Source organism: Pseudopipra pipra, chromosome 3, assembly GCF_036250125.1.
Source record: "Pseudopipra pipra isolate bDixPip1 chromosome 3, bDixPip1.hap1, whole genome shotgun sequence".
NCBI lineage: Eukaryota > Metazoa > Chordata > Aves > Passeriformes > Pipridae > Pseudopipra > Pseudopipra pipra.
In genome coordinates, this window is record NC_087551.1 from 39,684,591 (window position 1) to 39,706,916 (window position 22,326).

A 22,326-nucleotide genomic window follows, 5' to 3' on the forward strand; every position below is an offset into this window, starting at 1 on the left:
TTTTGAGCCCTCGGTAAAGGAGCCGCTATATTTGCTCCTTTCTTCCTGCCATAAACACCTCATCTTACATCTGCACTTCTCCAAAGCAGAGGCTGGTGCCTTCCCTGCTGGGCAGCCGGGCTGCATCCAACCTGCACCAGACTCAGCAGCATTACAAGCTGCCCTGTCCTTGTGAGCCACTCACCTCAGCAGTGCTCTTGGCTCTGCTAGCTGCCTTAGCTATTTGCTGCCTATCAGCTACCTGCTCCTGCTCTCCAGTCCCTCTTACTTTTCAGCACAGTGTCATAAAGTACATCATTACATGCTATCCTACTTCCTCAAAGGAGACTTCTCAAGCAGACCTCCTGTCCTTGCTGCCAAGCCTGTATCTCTCAGGGCAGCAAGCCATTGTCCAAAGTCAGGGTAACAGCATATGTAGTCGCACTTACTTGGCCCAATATTTTATGCACAGTTCCAATTACAAAATTTCCACCAGTAATGGAGTTCCCTAGACTTGACACAAGATGCATACAGTACCATTACAGCTTCCTACGTTCAGCTGTTGAGGTTAGTACAAGACATCTGTGGTCCAGTAGAGATGAAACTGGCTGTACCACATCAAGTCAAAAGGTCACGAACTCAGACCATTACAGAGAATGGCCATCATGAGCTGCCTGGAGGAGCAGAGAGAAAGCCAAAGGAAGCACACAGCACACACACAGCTTCTGACCATCAGCCGTTTAGGACTTTCTGATCCAGAGGTTACACTTGCACCATCTTACTGAATAAGCAGACCATGAATTTGCCCAATTCATTTTTAAGTCAAGGACACCACTTTTGGGCCTCCACAACACTCTCCACAGCAGCATATAATATGTTTTAATGACTCATTGTCTGAATAGCCTGCAAGATAAATACTGTCCTGAACCAGAACTGTACAAATATCACCTACATGGTAATCTGCCACTATGACTGTTCAATACTAATAACTTCAATGGCTCTCTGCAGGTCCCATCAAGAGTTCTTAACAGGCTAGTAACAGATCTAAAATATGCATTATGACAAGTCTGTTTATCCTTGGCCCAAAGCTGATGGCTACACACATTATCTAGCTTTGCAGTGGGGCAACCGAAGTAGGCTACTAGTCTCCATTAAGCAACCTCCCCACCAAAAGTTACTCTCAGCTAATCTCTTTTATATTGTTGTGTGGTACCAGATTAACTGTAATTTCTTCCCCTAGTCAATACAGTACTACAGGCCACAGGGATAAAGCATCCAACACAATGTACTGTTCAGCAGAAACTTTATGTGTAAAGACTTCATACGATCTCAAAAGACTGACACTGTTGTGTCTTTCACAGTTTTAGTGGAGCTGTTTGTACATTACAGCATTTTCTGAAGGAAATTATTCCCCTAGCTTCTTTGAAAGGCTTTAGATTCCAGCAGGACATGAGTCACCACTTCTTGGTACACCAACATTAAAATTTCAGTTGACAGTCCAGCTGGCTCAGCTTTTATTTAGCTATAAGTTAATTGGTGGCCTTCTATAACTATTCCTTGATAAGTCAATACTTAGCTCCAATGTTCATTCAGAGCTTCCAGTTTTCAGTTTAAAGCTTACAAATCACAGGGAACAAAATAAAAAGTTGTGGGGTTTTTAATGGGCTTACACATTCAAAAGCTTAAAATGCTACTGCCACTTCAGAAACTAATAAGTAATCTACTTTTTTGTTGCAATGCCTACTTTTTAAGGCAAAATGTTGAAGAGAATCATAAGAGCAAACAAGATATAGAAGAGATACAAGGGCCAAAGGACAAACAAGTTACAGAGAAGTAAACAGTCCTTTTTCAAACCCATTCTAAGCCATATAACCCTTAAAATATATTCACCCCTTCTTTTTTAAATCAGTCACACAACACTCTAGGATTTTTCAAGTAGTCAGGAGCACTTCTTCGTTTGCATTGCAATAGATACTAGAGCAAAGCTGTCCCTGTCTGCATCCCAACCCCCTACACCCCCCCCAGGTGGTTGTGCCACGATCTGCACATAGTGCTTCAGTCCCTACCTACCTAGGGAGATAAGAAAGAAGCAACATCATGTATTTGTGCAAAAGAGAAAACTGTCTGATGAGACTGTGACCAAACACAAGATCCCTAGGACTTGACCTTCACACCTTCATCATCAGCCTTGCAGTTGCCCTTACATCTCCCTGGTGGGTCTCTGCAGTTACAGATGAGCTCACCTGCACTTAACACTCCTGCATTTTCAAAGAAAAAGTGAGAAGGCTGTAGTATCACTTCTCACCACAAGATGGTAGGTGTTTTCTGATCGTTAGAGAAGAACAGGCTTTCAATAGACCTTTGAGTTGGTGAATTCCTCCGCTTCAGAAAAAGCAGAGGCAAAAGTAAATTAGGACAAAAAAAAATGTGTTTATTGTGAATGAACTGAAGTAGGAGAAGCTGACATATATTGGGTGCAAAGACAAAAATAAATCCTCAGCTTAGATTCAAGATATTATTACTACTGTAAAGATTTGGGTGTTCCTTTCTCATCCTGGCTCTTTCTGTTAAGGAATTTTATAGTTGGGTAAATGTCTTTTACCAACAACATCAAACTCTGGTTATTTTTGAAGACAAAAAACCATTCCCAAACTAAACACTGGGTAATTTTGAAGCAAACTCATAATGAAAAAAAAAAAAGCCCATTAATGCGGCTATGTAAAATTGTGTATCTATCTCATGCTGTACACAGATACACAGAAACACATTTATTATCCAAGTTACTAAAACATTTGGCCTTGTTTCTGGAATTCCTCAATAAAAGTTGAAAGAGATAATTAACTAAGATTTTCAGTCAAGGGACCTATTTCTGTATATACATCAGAAGAAAGAGTAAATTAACACCATAGACGTTATTTCTCACCAATCATTTATAATAGAAGCTACTTCTTTCTCATCTCTTCTACAATTTCAATCTTCATCTTCATAGCACTGTGAAGGCCAGTAAACAAAGCCTGAAAAAAATTCAACACAGCAATACTTTCATGTTCCAAAAGGCTAAAGCCAACCTTGCTGATTCCGTCATAACAAGACTTGCACAGCTCTCTCTGACATTTAAGAATCCCACGACTCTCATTACCACAATAACAAATACATATTTATCCAAAAGACTTGCCTTTGAAATCAAGAATCACCATTTTACAAACATAAAATGCAGAGATCAAACAAGCTAGTAAGTCCGTCCAGTAGTTTAACTGCTCCTCTGCCCCTAATAAAAAGTACAGCAAGCCTTTCCCAAAGCTGCAAACTTCTCTTTGTGATCAGTTTCTTTTAAGATGGAATCAGTCCCAGTCCTTGACAAAAATAGAGGCAACCAAATACTACAGACTCCACCTTTCCAAATAAGTTCTTCTTGGTGCTGCTTATATTCAGCCTGTCTGACCAGTAGATCCATACATTCCCTATCTACTTAAGGCCAACTGACTATAGCCATGCAATCAAGACTAGCTGAACTCAGGGGCTAGACAAAGCACTTTGCTGTCAAAACAGGCAACAAGCCCAAGTCCTCATTTAATGGTGCTCTGCCCTTCTGTCCAAAACTGACCCAAAACTTAAAGTTTACAAAATATATTGAAATTAGTTATGAATAACGAATTGCTTTGCCTTCATGGACAGAAGAACATGATATGCTGCAAAAATTACACAAGCAGACTGCTCTGTAAGTTTTTATAAATGCCATGCACTTTCTTTGACCTTGTTTAAACAATTCTGCTGTCTGACAAATAATTTCCAACCATGGCTGGCCATAAGTCAGCCTAACTTAAACAACCATATATCAGAATTTACTTTTTTTTTCTCTTGCTAACAGCTTCACTTGGAATTGTGGGAGGCAGTTTGAGACAGTGAAAAACATGCAGTCTCTTGCACAAAGTGCTGCCCAGGCAGAGCTGCAGATCTCCATCATTCAGTAGTGGTTTGGGAAGAAGTCTGGTTTACAGTTGCTGTACAACTTATTTTGAAGCAAGCATCTTGGGCCATGCTGACTACCCTATCCTTTACAGTAGGCTTCCAAAGGACAGTCCCAAATCCACCCTGCATTCCTCCTCACAGATCAAAAGGAAGTGCATGCAGTGAGTGAGGCAACTGAACACTGTCACTGTTTTGCTGGGAATGCCCCACAGCAAAACTTGGTGCTCCTGGAGCACAGCACTGGAAGTTTGCCCTGGAAGAACAGTTATTAAGCTCATTAGGTCTTAGACAAAGCTGCAGGAATGAGAGAATACAGGGGCTTGGGCAGTTTCATAGAAGATAAAGTGGGTGGGAGAGGCCATTGGTAATCCTGCAGGCACAGAGATAGCAGCCAAAAAACTGGAAATCCCTGACGGGAGAGCAGGTCTCATATGGGAATAGGAGAAAGATATAAAAGAATAAAACTGATAGCCTATTAGAGCCTTTTTAGTGTCCAATACTGGTTATTAATTTAGGGAAAGTTCATCCACTATAGGTTTCATACCTCTCTATAGTTAGTAACTCCACTGCAAGTGTCTAGATAAACCTCTCTTTTTATCATCTTACCAAAATTAACTTATTTTTCATATGGAATAGATTAAAAAATGCATCTTCCTTTCTTGAACAGCAGTACCTGTTGCAAACATAAGTGCTTTAAGGAGTCATGAATTTCATATATAAGACGTTTTTTACACCCCACAACTAGTTGATACTTCAGTGGTTCCAAGGTGACTGGTGAGAAAGAAAACAGCTGTGTTCCTAGCTGTAATAAAAACAAAAACAGTAAAGTAAAACATTGACAATCTATATTTCTTTAAAAATAGTATACATTATAACAGAAGATATAAGAATAAACTGAACACTCAGACCCAATATCTTGTAAAAAGATATAAAACTAAGAAAAAAAGAAGTGTGTACATCTCCATTTACAACATAAAAAAAGGAAGAAAAGTATTTCAAGTATACTAACAAATCCAGTGTGTGGTGCAGTTTAAGGCTAATATTTTCAACCTTCAGAGCTGAATTTATGCAGAATCCACATATGTACTCTCAGAAGCAGCTTTATTTCCATTAGACATGAATCCTTGCAGCTGACATTGAGTTTTCAAGAGCTTTGAGGGATCAGAACTCATCTCCAGAAGACATCAGCGTTTCTTAAAAATTTTACAAGTTTTAGCCAGGAAATGGGAAGAGGGGTAGATTTCAGTTGAACACATTGATTCAGGAATGCTGCTGCATCATTTTGTATTCCCATTCTGAGTCTTAGGTGAGGGTTCCAGCTCCTTGCTGGACTGGATCTACCAAAGCAAAGCATATTATAATACCACGCACATATAGCTGTGGTAAGTTATGGGAGGGAAGAGCCTTTGGCATACATGCCAGCACTCATCACTCAGAGGAAAAACTTAACACACAGACATACAATCCTAAATCATGCATGCAGTTGGCCCAGGGTATGGGGATTTTGTTGGACAAGCTGCATTATGAGCTGTTTGCATGTAGGCAGTGGATACCTCTGTAGGAACTGAAAATAGCAAAGAGCCCAGCCACAACAATAGTCCTCAAAGCTGAATCTGGAGCATTAACTTAGGACAGAAGATTATTTGCAAAAGTTAGAGTTGACAGACATCTATCAGGAAACCCCAGTACCTGGAAGAGGAATGCAAAACATTTGAACTGCAGCCCCAACAAGATCCAGCAGTACGGCTTCCTCCTTAAAATACAGATAGAAAACTAAAGAGTTCTAAACAGTTGCAGCTTTTTTGAGGAATCATTAAAAAAAAGTTATTAAAAATTCCAGTCTTTTCTAAAAAAAAATAAAAAATTCAAACCTCAAATTTAGGTCACTCTTTTCACCTTGAAACAAGATTTTCAGCTTCTGGAAGTCACTAAAATAAGCTTAATTTATGCCACCCCAGAACTAGTGCCTGACACTGAAAATGTTCATCTTTACTTCCAGCCCCTCTGTAACCGTATCACTCAGCATCTATAGTAAAGTATTACTAGAGGTTCTTTTTCATTCTCTTACAATAAGAAAGTCAGGATACAGCATTAGACTTCCCTCATCTTTGCTACTAATTCTTATTATTTCTACTAGAGAAAAGTAAACAGCGTATCAACCTGCAACCCATTCTAGTTTTACCCCATGTCTTGACATACTATTCACCAGTGCTTTGGTATATACACCTATGTACATACTAGTATTGTCTGAGATGTCAGAAGAATGGTAGGAAAAAGACCAATTTCTGAAATACTTAAATTGTAAACAGTGTAATTCAGAGTATCAAAATCCTTTGAAAAACATCAGTCTAAACCACTTGTAAGTGCTTTAATAACCATCCACCTGGACTGTAGGTGAATTCACCTGGTAATTTTCCATTAGAGTGGCTCTAATCAATACACAGTGCTAGTTTCACACAGGTGTGCAACTACCTTGGTGTGGGGCAGAAAGTAGGTCAACCCACAGGACTGTGAAGAAAACCACAGCCTGTGAAAAGGGAAGTTATAGTCAATACTAACGATACCCTGTGAGTGATAAGGCTTACACAGCCTCTCACACTGGAAAGTGAGAGGCATTTGATACCTGCACTCAGAGTATACACTGTCTTCAAAACTTTGGAAAATAATTTTAAGTATAGAGCATTTTAATTAGTATTTTTTTACCCCTAGAGATTATGGGTTGAAAGTCTCTCTGAATTGCATGATTTCTTCATAGGGCAAATATATTCTTGTTTATAAAAGAGACTTAAAGCTTAACTTGCTCAAATGTGATGTTGAAACATTGAATTAATTGTAACATGCAAATCCAAATTGCTGCTTGGAACGCTGAGGTGTTCCTGTGCCAAAAACAGCATCACAAAGCTTAAAAAAAAAACAAAATATGAAAAAAAAATACACCTCATCTTCTACTAGGTAGAAGAGACAAAACTGTTGAAGGGTTGCCAGAAAGGCCAAGAGACTTGCCTTCTAATTGTGGCTTTCCCAATAGCAACAGAACATAGCTGACATGGTTCACAACTGCTGCAGTAAAACCAGCAGTCTGGCTTTTTCATTCCTCTTCTGCTTAGGAAGCCTACCAACAGCAGCAAAGAAGCTGAAGGAATTTGTAGGTTCAAGAACACAACCTGGATGATTCCATCCCCTTTTGGAATATTATCTTTGCAACCCTGAGGGTACAGAGCATACATATGTGTATACAGTAGATAAGGCTTACACAGTATACAAACTGTCAGTACAGGCTTTCTCTCTCTTGCAAGGGAAACTTCCAATGTATTAGTGGCAGCTAGTCCCAGCATTTAACATGTACAGACTGACAACTTTCTTTGACCTAGAAGTCATTCTGGTAAGTTCTGTTCCCTCTCTTGGGCCATTCCTCCTCCACCCATTTCAGCAGCACTTTCACAACATCAATTCTCTTATAAAATTTACAGAGATCAATCAGCTGTTCCACAGTCCGGTCACTATTCCGTAGCAAGAACTCCAAGGTGGGACTCTGGGGCTTTTGTTCAAGGAAACACAATTCATCATAAGTCATCCCCCATTTGCTTGCTAAATTTCTCCAGTTTTTCACTGTTGGGTGGCAGGGATCCAGCTTTAGCCTCACTGTGTACAACAAGTCCTCATCATTGAGCATGTCACTGATGGTTGGTGCACGGAATAAGCACAGGGAGCAGGTGACATTTTCCTTGCAGGTTTTCTTGAGATCTGCAGTGAAAACCATTACATGAGGAGAAGTTAAGATCTATTGCTGTGGTTTCACCGGGAACTAAAAGTTAAAAGCATAAATGGTTGAAGAGTATTATGTTCCTGTGAATCACTTCTGAAGAAGTCAGAACAGTGACATGCAATGCCTTTCCTTATGAAGAACTCATGACATTAACTTTCTAAAACTTCTCTCTTCGCTATGCTCAGTGGCTTTAATCAAAAGGACAGTCATTTTGAAAGCACCATATTTATACTTTTATAGAAAAGACATGGGATTCAATGCAGTGTGTGGGCTAGGATATTCCACTTTTGTGTTTTTGGAACTATGTTGCTTCCTCGAATTTGCCATAATTCCTGCCTACATCACCAACAGGATTATGCATGCATTTCGTGCATCTTGCATACGTGTTGTAGGATAAAGGAAAAGGGTTTGCATTTCTGATCTGCTGCCTTCATAGCAACATGAAATACGTGCCCCACAAGAATCTCTTCTGACAGTTCCAAACACCTAGTACTTTAGCACAATGAAAAAGTGTTCCTTTGCTTTGTAAGGGCTCCTACAATAAAAGCTGTCCCTATTCTACCAAGGAAGCCCATTTGAAATGTGCATTATGGAAAGGAATAAAGTGCATACTCTTCAATGTGTGAGAAAAATAAAAATATCAAGTTGCTGGAAGAAGGTGGTGATATGTTCTAAAATCTGCATCAAATACCAAAAATCATCATTCAGAGGTCTCCTATGCACAACATTCAGTATCTCTGCAGCACTGTGAACAATGTGGTGTTGTCAGACCAAATACATATATTTATAGCCCGTAAAAGCATGTGGAAACCAGTGCTAGTCATACTTCTAGTTAAACACTAATACCAAAACCTTTAACACTGCAGTGATGTAGGACATAGAATCAGCATTTTGGCTGCAGATATGGCGTCAACTCTCCCTGCTCCTTTTTGAAAGCAGGGAGAATTTGATCTCTCCAAATGGACACATTCTAGAAGCATTTTCTAAAGCTTCTGTACTCCAGCCTCACTGTACAGCTTTAAATAGGGAAGTAACTAGTCCTACTTGGGATGAGACTTTTTCAAAAAGGGGCTACTATTAATCAAAACATTGATTAAGAACAACAGAAAACAGTGACACACAATTTACAAGTGCTGGATCAGAAGCCTGAGCTGTATCTCTGGCAAAGGACAAATCTGGTACTTAGTGTCATCTACTCATACAGACAACAGCATCTGTTAAGGTGGTTTGTTTGTGGGGTTTTGTGGCTTTTTTTTTAAAATTATTATTAATTTATTTGCAGTAATTTTTGTCAGATGGTGTGAAAAGTCCAGAAAGACCATCAAATAGTGAGCTGAATGCAGTGTCTGCGTGCACTTTGTATTTTGTTTTTAAGGAAAGAACAGGCTGTTGTTATTTTTGTAAAACTGCTCATCAGGTTGCTTTTTTAGCAGGCCAAAGACAACTTCTGAAGTTTTCAACAAGTTAGGACACGCAGCAACAACAGTGCTGCAGACACATAACTTCATACAAATGCTCAGATTCCCTGTTAAGGGTAAACATGTTCTGGTGACATGTTTGCTCACAGGTATTCCACAGGCCTTACAGCTGTTCTCTAGAGAAATATGTATGTTAACTCTTCTGTTCTTCTTGTGCACCCTAAGCTCTTGCTGAAGTGAGACAAAATTTTCTTGCCTCATTCATACCAACATTTACTTATGCAAACAAGGCAAAATGAGTATAATCCAATCAAAGTTCTAGCTGAGCAAAAATGGCAGGAGAGCACCCCATCTGAACTTCATCTTATTTACTCTGGCAGGGATTCCAGACTAAGTTTTATCCTCCAATAAAAGCAGGGAAGAAGAGGTAAAGGAAACACCCCTGTAAAAGGGCACAGTTATAAGTAAACAAAACTAAACCAACCTGCTTCTTGTGCTATACCATCTGCAAGACTATCAAAAGCATCATAAAGAATCCTGCTTTTCTAAGATGCCCCGTGTTAGACACTGACAAGCAAATGACTGACCTACCCAACTAATTGCATGATCCTGATGCTACATGATAGGACAAGCTTCTTTTACTAATAGAAAACTCTCAGTTTCTCACTGTTAGTCTGAGAGAACTGTATGTCATACACATACACACCCCTCCCACAGCAGAGCTCAAACAGTTATGGGATAAGCCCCCACAGCCTACTGCCAGCTCTTGCTCTCTCCCAACAGCTATTTACAGATCACTTCTAAAAGTATATGTACTACAGACATTTGAAAAGCCCAAGTTACACATTTTGTATGGTCTGCATTATTGATCACCAACCTCTCAGAACAAAGGGGAAGCTGTAAATGACACAGGTCATGAAATGAGGTCCACTAATACTAGTTACTCAGGCAGTTCTTGGTTATGACAAATAGCAGTTTTTAATAAAGTACTTTCAAAGGAAATCTATGAATAAAATATGTAGAACAAGAAAGCTGACACGTTACCTGAAAGTGATTCGTCAGTATGGTTTTGCGTGTCTTTGTCTTCTGGCTACAAAGCAGAAAACAAATATAAATCAAAATAAAACAATGTACTTGATACCAGAATAGCTATTTGGCTAATTTGCAATTGGCAAGAGATTACTTATAAGTAGCTTGGGATTCTTTTAAAGTCAGACAGGGAATATATAATGTTTTGAGGAATTCCTGACAATCTGCAGTCTCCTCAGACAGGATTTCCATGCTTTGGCTCACAGAACTACCCTGTTGGTTGTATTCACTGAACAATGTCATCTTAATTAATGATATGCTATAGTATTATATCTTTTGAATAATTTGTTCTTAATCCTCAACAGCTGTTGAACAATTTATATGGTTTGACTAAATATTTTTAAATATTTTGTAATGAGAAAAAAAACAAGGATTTTGCCTGTTGAATGCAGTAGTGAGGGATTGTTTCACTGATCCAGGAAAAGTGGGGGAGCTTTTTTTACAAACTTCTTTACATACACAGGAAGCTTTTTTAGGCAACATGTTGATTTGAACATTTCTGCTGGCTCAGATCTAACCCTCCTCCTGTTAGAAGTAAACATTCCCCCAGTGGTTTTTCGCTTGCTAATTAAACATAATGAAATTTCTTAGCAACTTAAGACTGTAACACACGTTGCAACGTTAAAATTCAACTACTTAGCAACAACTAAAAACTAGAAGACAGCCCTTGATCCTAGAACTGTGGGAAACTGCAGCTCCCCTTATTTTAACTATGTGGGTGTGGAGCCAGGTGAAATAGCTTTCCTCTGTTGAGGATTTAAAGATGAAAGCAGAAGGGGATTTTCCCCTTAGATAGCTGCAGCAAAGTATTGTTGATTTTTTTGTATTGCGTCATTCTTCCAAAACTATCACAGCAGGCTTCTTAACATTTTGCAAGTTGTGCATGCAAACACAAGTCATTATATGGGTAAAAATACGGTATAATAAGATACTCTATTCCTACCTGCTACACCCTCTTTACTAGGAAATCCATTAAAAATAGAATATAGGCACTTCCATTTGTTTTGGTGAACTTGCATATGTTCACAAAGGAAAAATTTGCATACTATTTTCAGCATTTCTTTATTCCTTGAAAACGGCAAGATCACACATGCAACATCAAAATGTCTGCTCTCTGCTGAAGAGAGATCTAACACTGCACTTGCCAATTGCAACAGGATAAGCGTTGCCATTATCTTCTACTAGTTTACTTTTCCACTGGCTCCATGACAGCTTTACCTGGACAATGCTTTTTAACTTAAAGTTGGCCTTCATGGCAACACGTGAGCACTCAAAGTTTAAGAAAAACTAAATATAAAGATCCTGATTATAGTCATTGTCTCCACTCCCACAAATTCCTTAAAAAAGCAGAATATTATTACTGAGCCCTGAGGAGCAAACTCCCAGAAGGATAACCCACTGGGAGAAAGATGAACTTCCCAGAACAGCTCAGCCTCCCCAGAGATCTACTTCAAAAGACACAAATAAGCAAATTATAAAAAAAAAAAAAAAAGCAGATGCTGTTCACTTAGTTGCTATCCTGACCTTCAGTAACATTTCTTGGACTTTATGAACTCATGAAAGTTCAAACTGTATTGTGAAAGCTGATGCCTAAATGCCTTTATGTCATTATACATGTCTTGTGATAAAAAAACTAACAAGAGTGGGCAGTATGGCAAAATGTACAAAGTAAAGCAGGGAGACTTACCTGTGCCATACATCTGTTTTCAAAATTCATATTTTTACCAATCAGTCATTATCCACTTTTATCAAGTCAGATGCACTCGGGTTTATTCAAGATAATTTTCTTGTAATGTAATTGCAATAAGACAACGTAGTGTTACTGCCCATGAAACGAAGGCATTTTTAAGCCCACAGTGAAGATCCTCAACCTCTATGGATCTAATCAAAGCCATAAACCTAAGCACAGTCTGAAGGTAAGCAGAAAGTTTTCCAGCTCTGTGGAATCATTAAGACCCTGATACACTGAATTATCTTTATAGTGATTCTAAGCTGTCAATAAATGCTCTCTTCTTGATGATGGGAATGAACCGTTACCTCCATCATCTGTGAAATGCATACCAAACCCATGTTTGTTTCTGATGAAATTCAGCTGGGACTCTGGCATAAGGAACTCCTTTTAATTCTTCGTCTCGCTGGAAAATGCTCATTCATTTCTCTTCTCCAAGTTTTCTGCTCAACCCAAAGAGAATCAATTTGAAATTCAGCAAATAACATTCACTTGAAATATGATAACCATGGAGCATGGGAGTCACTCAGTATTGTCCATTCTATGGCAATGTAAGATGTCACAAATAATGGAGGGTGTTTCAACTATGGGAAGAGCAGTGTCCCAAAATCAAAGCAAAATGGTCAAATGCCTCCCTAAGGGCAAAACCTAGGATTCCTTACTTCTTCACTTATTCTCTGCCCTGGCTCTATTTTCAACAGGAAAGAGGGACAGCATGCATGACAAAGCCTTAACTATTTGCTGTCTCTTCTTCAGAGCACCTACACACTAATCAAAACCTATTTAAAGTAAAAAGTGTATGTTAATGATAAAATAACCTTTCTTCTGCTTTTCTCCACAAAAACTCACTTCATTGAACTCTTGGAAAGAGAGCCTATTTCTGGTCTCTTTTACTGAGTAATTCTGTGCTCTCCAGATATAATCTGAAAATATATTTATTTGTTAAAATACTTAATCTAAGAGCAATAACTTATTTCACATTCAAGTATCATTTTTCTTACCTGTTGGATTAGGCCAGAATCTGGTGTAAGGGTCTTGATGTTCACAGATGCAATTTCCAACGTAACTTGATCTGTAAGGTATTCTTCATCTAAGACAAAGAGTGTGAAACACTGGTCTTCCACTCAAATACAAATTTAAATAGTAAGACTATCAAACATAAATTATAGGTGTCTAACACACAAAATTTAACTCCATATCATGATCAAGCACTGGAAATTGCTAGATTAAAAGATGAAAATATTAAATCAGCAGAGATTGTAACAATAATGCAGAGCATGACTGTGCAAAGAAATATAATCCTTGCAGAGATTATCTATTAGAGTAGCAGTTGTTTTCTAAACAAACACCACACTACTTTTAAAGCAAGAGTCATGTTCTTCTTTCAGAAAGCTGACTACAGGACCAATACATCAAAGTAGGCTGAGGATGATTATCACAAGTCACTGTAGTTTTTGTTTTGCTTTTCTCATCACACAGTGACAGTCGTTGAAATATATACCACGTAAATAATTACTTTTTATTCTGCCCCTTTGTGAACTGGGCTCGTCCTGCTTATTTCTACTGCACAGGAATTTTCTGAAGCACTGAAATAATTCATTTCAATGTGTGTTTATCAACTGCCCTGAGACTCCACTGAAAAGCACGGCATTCCCCATTACAGCACAAACTCTATTAACCTTTCAGGCATCACTTCAGCCCTCAAAATGGGATAGAAGGGATACATAAACCCTTTGTGAACCTTGTGCAATTAGACAAATTCCACTCAGCATGATTAATAAGGTCCTCTTCATCACACCATTTCCATCATTCCCCTGGGTCAGATGCTAACCGACCATTAACACAAGCTTAAAAGAGGTTATATTCCACATGTTTTTACACAAATGAATGCTCCATGGTGCTGACTACATTTGTAGTGCTGGTACATTTCCATTTGCTGTTTGCCTAGTGGTAAGGTCTCATTAAAGACCATCTATTAGCTTTATGAATCATCAGATAACAGAAAGAAGACATATTTCTTTATCTCACTCAATAAATTTATCTGAATCACTTACACTTGCAAGAAAAAAATTCAAAATCATTATTTTCCTCTTTTTCTGGATTTATAAGACTGTTGAAACTTAAAGCCAAATAGTATTTCACCCCTAGCAGGGTCAATGTTTAGTAAAGCTTATAGTTATTCTTTATTACTGTAGGCCCAGAAACAATGACAAAAAAAACAAAATGAAAAAAAAAAAGTCTGTCTGAATATGAAGAGCATGGGCATCAAATTTGTGGAAACAGTACGTGTGAAATTTGGTCTATATTTGAGTGAAGGTTGAATTATAATCAAATCATGATAAGCACTAAGACTACCCCTGCAAGATAAAAAGTTCCCATATCTCCCCTTTATTTAACAATCAGTAGAGGGTGCCAAGAACTTTAATAAATTATGGACTCAAAATGGCCCATTAATTAATTGAGCTCTAAAAGCAACAGACAGTCACTCTCACCAATGTACTGTCTGATCAAACATTACATCTGAAGCAAACATAATTGTGTGTTACACAGAATCAGACCTACACATCTGTTATGCCTTTTATCTCACAGGTTCATATTTCTAAGTCTGTATTTTTACAGAAATAGTTATGAAAAGTCATTCTCAGAAAAAAAATTGAAATAATGGAAATGAATGGAATATTAAGAGGAATTTGTATCACTTTCAACTACAAAGGGGGAACATCAAGCTATATTTTTATATTAGTACTTCCATCTTCTTACACGTAGCAAGAGGAAGCCGAAACTAAAACTAAATATAAACTGTGTTCACTTCCTTTCATGCTGACATTTCTACTTACGTCTTAACTTTCCTTTTTAAATTAAATGCATTTAAAACATGCAATTTCAGATTTCAAACAACTTTGACAAATTTAAAATTTAGGAATTATCTAATTAATTTTGAGGAGAACCTAATGGCATGGGTGAAATAAAAAACAGGACATGGAAAAGAATGCTACAGTGTAATTGCTTTAGTGCTAAAAAACAATTTTGAATGACCAAACCACCTGCTGCAAATAAGAAGAAAGTAGTTTATGATTTCAAAGTCTTCATCCTGTGTTATACTTCCTTACTGAGCATCACTTCTGAAAAGATGCTCATTTCCCCTAGCTGGCTTCTTTAAGTCCCCAAAATAACCTCTGACCTTTCTCTAAACCCAGTCATATACTGCTCACACTCCTCAACAAAAGTTTCCATTGTGACTAGCTCCTGCTTAGTTTTCTGTGTCTGTCCTGTTGCAGACCTGCTGTGCAACACAGGACAGAGACACACTATCTGCAGAGGCCTTCTCAACTGAGCCCCTGCCCATGCATTCCCCGGACAAAGCCCAGTGGTGAAGCCTGGAATGACAAAAAAAACACCTCACATGTCAAGGAAACCATAAAGGGGATATTCACACTGTGTAATCCATGTAATTTACTTCAGTGCAATACAGAACCTGCACTCCCTTTCTGCATTTTCAGTGAGGAGAGGCAACAACCTGTAAAGAGTTGACCTAATAGTAGGGTCCCAAGTAGATGGTATGAACATCTGCTAAAGGCAAAGGATGGCACGAAGACTTGCTTGGTTATAAGGCTGAGAATGCAATCAGAAGCAAAAGACCTGAAAGGTATTTCTTGATTTATTATTTCTGCCAACCTGAAAGCACTGGTAACCTCTTCAAAGCCACCTGCTAACATAATGATGTCTCTACCATCTGTTGTCTGAGCACTGTTCTTCGAAGTATTTTCCTTCCAGACTGAGAACCCAGATCTTCTGATGATAGTTTTAGACTGATTTTTAGATCAAAACTAAAATTTGGAAGGATATTTCAGAAGTTAAATATACACACCAAATTGACTTTAAAAATACAGAAGAGGACACTACATTTAAAACACACATCTAGGAAAAAGTATGAGTGTTTCAATCTTTGGATAACGCCACCGGTTTTATTGCACGTAACAACACATATCTATGACACCTGAATAGACAGAATTCACAATACTTACCTTTAGGTACTCCTGTGTCTTGGACAGGATATTTTTCAGTCTGTCACAAAAAGGCAAGAAACACAGATACTTGTTATTTCAAATGTAATTGTGCTGGAGAAAGAGCATATAAAATTGTGTAATTATAGTTGCATCACTTAAGTTGCTACTAGTTGATCTGTTCACCATTAGATACAGTAACACTTCTCACGTGGTAACTGAGATGCTACTAGCAATTTTGGTTAGCACATGCAAAAGTAATAGAGATTGCTGTGTTGCTACAGTATTTTTAAATGTATTACTTTCTAGTGAAATAGCAGAGATTGGGAAAGAAATTTTGCACTTAAGTAGCAAGATAATCTTGAAAAGGTAATGCATACCAGGAGGAACAGAGATGATTTAAAATGCTTTTTTTAGCAGATAGGAGCTTTTGATAAATTATTGTATTGGGGAAAAAAAAAAAGAAATATTTGCCCCTTCTTTTCTAAACTTAAATAGTTAATTAAGATGCAATAGAAAATTATCATTACTGAGTCTAAGGAGATAGCTACTGATTTCTGGGCATGTTATAACTTATTATTATGCCTGAAATCTACCTCCTCCCCTATGACCCTCACCCTTACGCAAAAGTAGGTGAGGCTTTTAAAGAAGGTCATAACCAAGCAAATGGATTAAAAGACCTTTTATGGTGGGGTTGTGTGTTAAAGAAACTTCATGTCTCAGACATAGCAACTTTCCCTCACCTTTAAAAAAAAAATCTCCTTAGCAAAATACAGTATCTAATTTAGTCAGTCCACAAAAACAAAGACAAGTCTATAGTTTTTATTAAAACCTGCAAGCAAAAATGCAAATAAACATACTGCAATAATGGATAGCAGTGCAGCCTCAGCATTAAAGTACTAGTGAAATTTTCAGAGTTTCCTGCAGAGTCCCTGTTGCAAAGCTTCAAAATGGGAAGAAAACACCAAGACAAAGCAATAATTTGCTCACTTGCCATTCATAAAATAAACTAATGCATTTCAATCTGTTTACATAACTACATTTGACAATAGTCTTCCCTGGGGTACATGGCAACGTAAATTTTCCCCCAGAATAAATAATCCATAGCAACACTAAAAAAAACCACCAAACAAACAAAGAAAAAAATCCCCCCAAAAACACAAACAAAAAACCTCCAACCAAAAACAAAATAAACCCCCACATTTAAAAGACTTCATAGAATTTCATATTACTTCTACCCCAGCAGATATACTCCTACCTCAGCATAAGACTGGCATGCTCGATATCCTAAGACACTTGTCCTAAGCGATGTTCCTCTGCCAGTAAGCACTAGAGGGCTCTGTTTGGTCCCTCCCTAGGTTCACCCGTGCCTGCCAAAGGCACTGCTCTTTGGCACTACCTTTCCACGACTTCAACTCATCTGGCACAGGAAGGAATAACAGCTTAGCACAATTGAAATGATAGGTCCTAGGTGGGTTTTCTTATCCCTCCAAACTATATAGACAGAAGAACATCAGCACCAATTTTTCTCAGTTCTTGGGGTTTTTTTAAATCAAAAAGATGGCACTATCGTAGCCTCTGGAGGCTATCCCATGGACAGCTCTGCTGACACCATCCAATTCAGCTGATGCACTGATTGGTATTTTTATTTACACTTTAACTGCACAAGGTTAGTAAATTAAAATTTGTTTATGCAATCATACAGATAAGCAAAATCCTTATTTAGAGTTAGCATCCTTGAACGTTTTTACCTCACTTCTGCATTACATAACCATAGAGAGCTATAATGATTTGAACAGTATTAGACCAGAAACACATACCATTGTTAAGGAAAGAGTGCTTGGATCTGTATCCTCCACTGGCTCTTTTGCTGCATGATCTGCTGGAATAAGAAAGCTTTATCACTACATAATCATTGAAGTATTTCTGTCTGCCAATTCATATTTTGCTTCTTTGTCTGACCAAGATAAAGCACAACTATGCAGCCATTACATGCATTATGTCATTACATTTCCACAAGAAAACATGACAAACTGGAAAACGTCAGAGCACATAGATGAGAAACTACATGCAACAACAAAACCCAACTCTAAGCTAACAAAAAAAAGACTTACATGAAAACTATTTTTAGTTGAAAAAAAAAATCACAAAACAATTCAGTAATAAAGAATAAAATCTAGTAAATTTTCTAAAAGCTGAGTTCTGTTCTTCCAGTGACAGCACTCCATTTTTTACTCAAAGAAATAATTCACACAGGAAACATACCCACTACAACAAAAATTAATACTATTACAAACAGCGGATTGTAGTAACCTAATTAAAAAACATATTTGAGGAAAATATTATTTATATAAAATAGAATAATAAACTTCAACTATATGAACATCAAAAAAATACAAAAAATAAGTCTTCAAAGTACCTGCAGATGAATCATGAAATGTCAACCCCTCTACATCAGTGGCTACACTGACAAATAATAAGGAGGTACTGGCCACAAGTGCAGAGAGAATCTAAAACAAATCTCATACAGAAGTCAGGATTCAGAAAACCACTCCTGTAATTTAACATCATCCTGCCATATTTTCAAGAAATGTCTTCTGATGATAAGTATCAATGTTCTCAAAAATTGAAAAGCATTTTAAATTATGTAGTAAGATCGTCATTCCATTTTTGTCACTCTCACTCAAAGTCCTTATACTTACTACAAGTACACATTAAAAGTTTTCAGGTGCAACCAGTAAGAGGTGATTGGAATCAATATTTGGCAATTACCTCCTCCCATATATAAAAAGTAATACATTTAGAACGCAGTCCAAGAAGTTAACTATAAAATGAACAGTAGAAACACTGAACCCCAAAATAGTACAGAAGTTACACAGACATTATTCTAACCAACTCAAATTTAGCATAATTGTTTATTTTGGAACCCACTGCTACAAATCTACTCAACACAATAGAACAAGCTAAAGTGTAAAAAATGCAAGACAGTCCAATATATTGAAAATAAAAAAGGTGGCAGCAGTGGGATAGAGCTGTTCTCCCTCCTGCTTCTGTGAGGCAGCCTCACCAGCAGCAGTTGCTGGGTGTCCAGTGTGGTGCCCAGCTCCTCTCTGTGATGCCAGGCAGAGCCTTTCTCAGCACTAGAGCCCACAGGAAATCCACAGGCGTTGTCCAGGCAAGTGGCACGTGATCAAAGGGGTCAGACGACAAGGCTTGAGCACAGTCTTTGTACAGAGACACACTGAATGTTTTGAAAAGGCAGGGGACTATGAAATTTCAGATGAGCATCGTTCACACTGCAGTTTAGGAAGCCATATGCAAAAGAGGAAAAAAAAACCCTACCAAAACCCTATATTCTTGTCACACATGCCCCTTTTGGTAAATATGAAATCCCTGCTCCAGAAACATGATATTAACAGAATGATCTGGATAAAGCCTTCCCCGATAGCAAGAGTCAGCACAAACTGAAGCACATAAACTTCCCAATTCAAATGCAGAGAGGATGATAGTCAGTGGGATATAAGAAAATACAATAAGCTGTCATAAGACATTGCACAAAAGTAGGGCCAAAAATGGAGATTCCTTGTGGGAACTGTAGTTGAAAGCTGCAGAGGAACTGGAAAGGAAGCTGGGGCAAAGAGAAGCCCACACTGTAAAGGAAAGCTGAAAACAACGAGGCACTGGCAACCAAAGGCTCTAGGCAAGAAGGCCAACCCAGGCATCCCTAGTCTCCCTGTTTTTCCATTCAAACCCAATGGCAAAGCATGCAACCAATGTGAGAGGAGCCTTGAGGTAGATGAAAGCAGACCCCATAGAATGCCCATGAACCTTGCTGGCTATGGTAAGGGCTTCATCCCCTATCCTCTGTTACACCTCCAAGATACGACCAAGGTACATTATGGCACTTTCTATGATCCAGAGGGAAGCACTGAAAAAATGGGAGAAGCTCTGAGAATATGGGCATTTGAAACAAGGACTGGACAAACTCCAGGATGTCTCTACAAGAGGTGATGGGGTCCCATGTGGTATCTTTGACTCCTGCTTTCTAGGTTCACTCAGAAACACACTCACGTGAACCTATGACTCTTCCTTGCTTAGTAATCACCCTGAAAAATATTTTAAAACTCTGTTTCTTTTCCTATACCTTAATTTCTTCCCTTTTTTTACAGTTTTTCATGATGAACAATGACTTCCATGTTTTTTAGGTTGCAGAGTACAACCAAGTCCCAACATTTTCTATAAGTGGTATGTATGTTTATGAATATTTATACCTAAGATTAAAGACTCAACATACTGGGCTGCAGATGATTCACTGTGGTCTTGTTGGCCACTGATAGTAAGCAGATAATCTGAAAACCAGACTTAATATTTAATTGTGAGTAACACAGTTAAAATGCCATGTCCCCTCTCTCTTTCCCACATATATCTCGCACAACATTCTGCAGCTCATGTCATATAGCTGGGCACAGGTGCACAAAGCAGCAGGGAGGAAAGTTCTCTGTTTATCTCAAACGTAAATCATCCACAGTTTTGCATGCTGAAAGGCCAACAGGAAATGAAGGTATCATCTGACTGACTATTCAGTGCATATTGTCTGATTTCACAGTTACTTTCACAGACAGCTTCATAACAACATTACCTGGAATCCCGCAAAAAAATCACTATCACCATACTTCCCACTGACAGCACACAGCCACTGGCCTACATTTACTTCCCCACTCTTCTGCAGGGAACCACAAGTGAGTTGACTCACATGGACATAAATCAGCACATGCAAATTGTCTCGGACAGTCATAAGCCAGGTTCGATGGTTGCTTCCAAGGTTCATTTCTGCTTGCACACTATTGCACCTGCACACTGCCCAGCGGCTGCTACAGCTCTGCCTGGGCCCATCCAGTATAACCAGTCTGCACGAAGAGCAGCCGACTTGTACCAATGCCCACTGTTGCTCTCTGTTCAACACTGCTACTACAATGGGGATGCAGTGCTGTGCACTTACCAGCATGAACAGTTTGTCAATTCTGTATCTGCTTTTCATCTTTGCATTGGAAGGAAGCCTGAAGGTGAGCTTTATAGACCTCAGCATTTTGACCTTTAAGCAGAGGGGATTCACAAAGCACTACATAGCACAGATGGAATTCCCCCCAGTTAGTTTTTTCCTTGACACGATCAGCAGTGAGTGAAACATATAAGCTGGACCATAGCTGGGTAGTTCAACCATGCAAAAAAATGAGACCCCTTTCACACCAAGGCTGGGCACACACATTAATAGTTCAACTTCATACAACTTAAACAAAGGTATCACCCTAATACTAATGTTGTTAATAAAGATGAAAACCCTGTAACTCAAATCAATAATGGTTCTTTGACTAGAAGCACCTGAATTTCAGATTTTAGTAAGAGGAGGAAATATGGCAAATTGTAAATAATCAGCTCTCTGAAAAATCTGAGTCCATCAGCACTTGTGCAGTTTTGTTTACTGTTAACGACTCAGTATTTTGTTCCTGCCTGAGCAGATAAGTAGGGAAAAACTGTGATGCTGGCACACCTCAGATGAGGTACTCAATTCATTTGCTCCATTAGCTGTGTAAGTTAAAATGTGTGGACTTCCTAACTACCCAAACTCTGGGATTCTAAGAAAATGTCTTTTTACAAGAGGCTTTTTAACGTGCTGCTAACTAGCGCAAACTAACTTACACGCTAAACGCTGTAGCAGGCTTGACAAGACAGGTTGCACTAAATCACATCAGCAGAGCACATGATAAATTATTACCGCGCTTAATTAGCGTGTGCGGAGGGGGAAGGGAGCAACCAGCAAGCTCTTTTTATCCCAGCCGGGGCCACGCTCCTCACCTGGCTCCCCCGAGCCGCGGCCCCGGGTCACACTAGCCCGCAGGTGGTCGCGGCGGGCCGCGCCCCGCACAGCGCCTGTCCCGGACCCGTGGGGGCCCCGGGAGCCCCTCGGTGCACTCCCCGCCCGCCCGGCTCCCCGCGGCGGGTCCTCACCTGGGGGCAGAGGGTCCTGCGGAGCGGCCATGGGGCGGCGGCGGCGGGTCCCGGTGCGAGGAACGCGCAGCGCCCGCCGACGTGCCCGGAACCGCCGCCCCGCCGCGCCGCCCCCTTCCTGCACCGCCCCGCCGCAGGTAGGGCGCTCCCGCGAACGAGAGGTGGGGGGAGGAAAGGAGGGGAGGTCTCACACCTCGACGCCCGCAGGGATAGAGAGCGCGTCCGTCGGGAGCCCGCATTTCCCGGGGGGGAACACCGCGCTCCCGCGGATACGTCGAGTTAACTGCTCCGGGCTCCCTAACACCACACACACAGGGTGCATATACGACTCCTCAAGTAATACTAGTTTGGACCTAAAGTCACTTC

At 39.3% G+C, this 22,326-nt stretch overlaps 1 protein-coding gene across 5 annotated transcripts; it reads right to left on the reverse strand.

The window, feature by feature from the left end:
• Positions 1–5,032: 5,032 nt before the first annotated feature.
• EDARADD (EDAR associated via death domain) lies at positions 5,033–22,096 on the reverse strand. 5 transcript variants are annotated; one of them, XM_064648746.1, is made up of 6 exons: positions 21,961–22,096; positions 17,775–17,836; positions 15,976–16,015; positions 12,952–13,040; positions 10,177–10,222; positions 5,033–7,692 (listed from the first exon to the last, which is right to left on the reverse strand). In XM_064648746.1, the coding sequence occupies exons 1-6, from the start codon at positions 21,989–21,991 to the stop codon at positions 7,316–7,318; spliced, it is 645 nt and encodes a 214-aa protein (XP_064504816.1). In that variant the 5' UTR covers positions 21,992–22,096; the 3' UTR covers positions 5,033–7,315. The 5 variants fall into 5 exon arrangements, with proteins under 5 accessions (XP_064504816.1, XP_064504817.1, XP_064504818.1 ...); XM_064648747.1 differs by having other exon boundaries at positions 17,775–17,833; positions 21,961–22,068; XM_064648748.1 differs by having other exon boundaries at positions 17,775–18,464; positions 21,961–22,028.
• Positions 22,097–22,326: the final 230 nt, after the last annotated feature.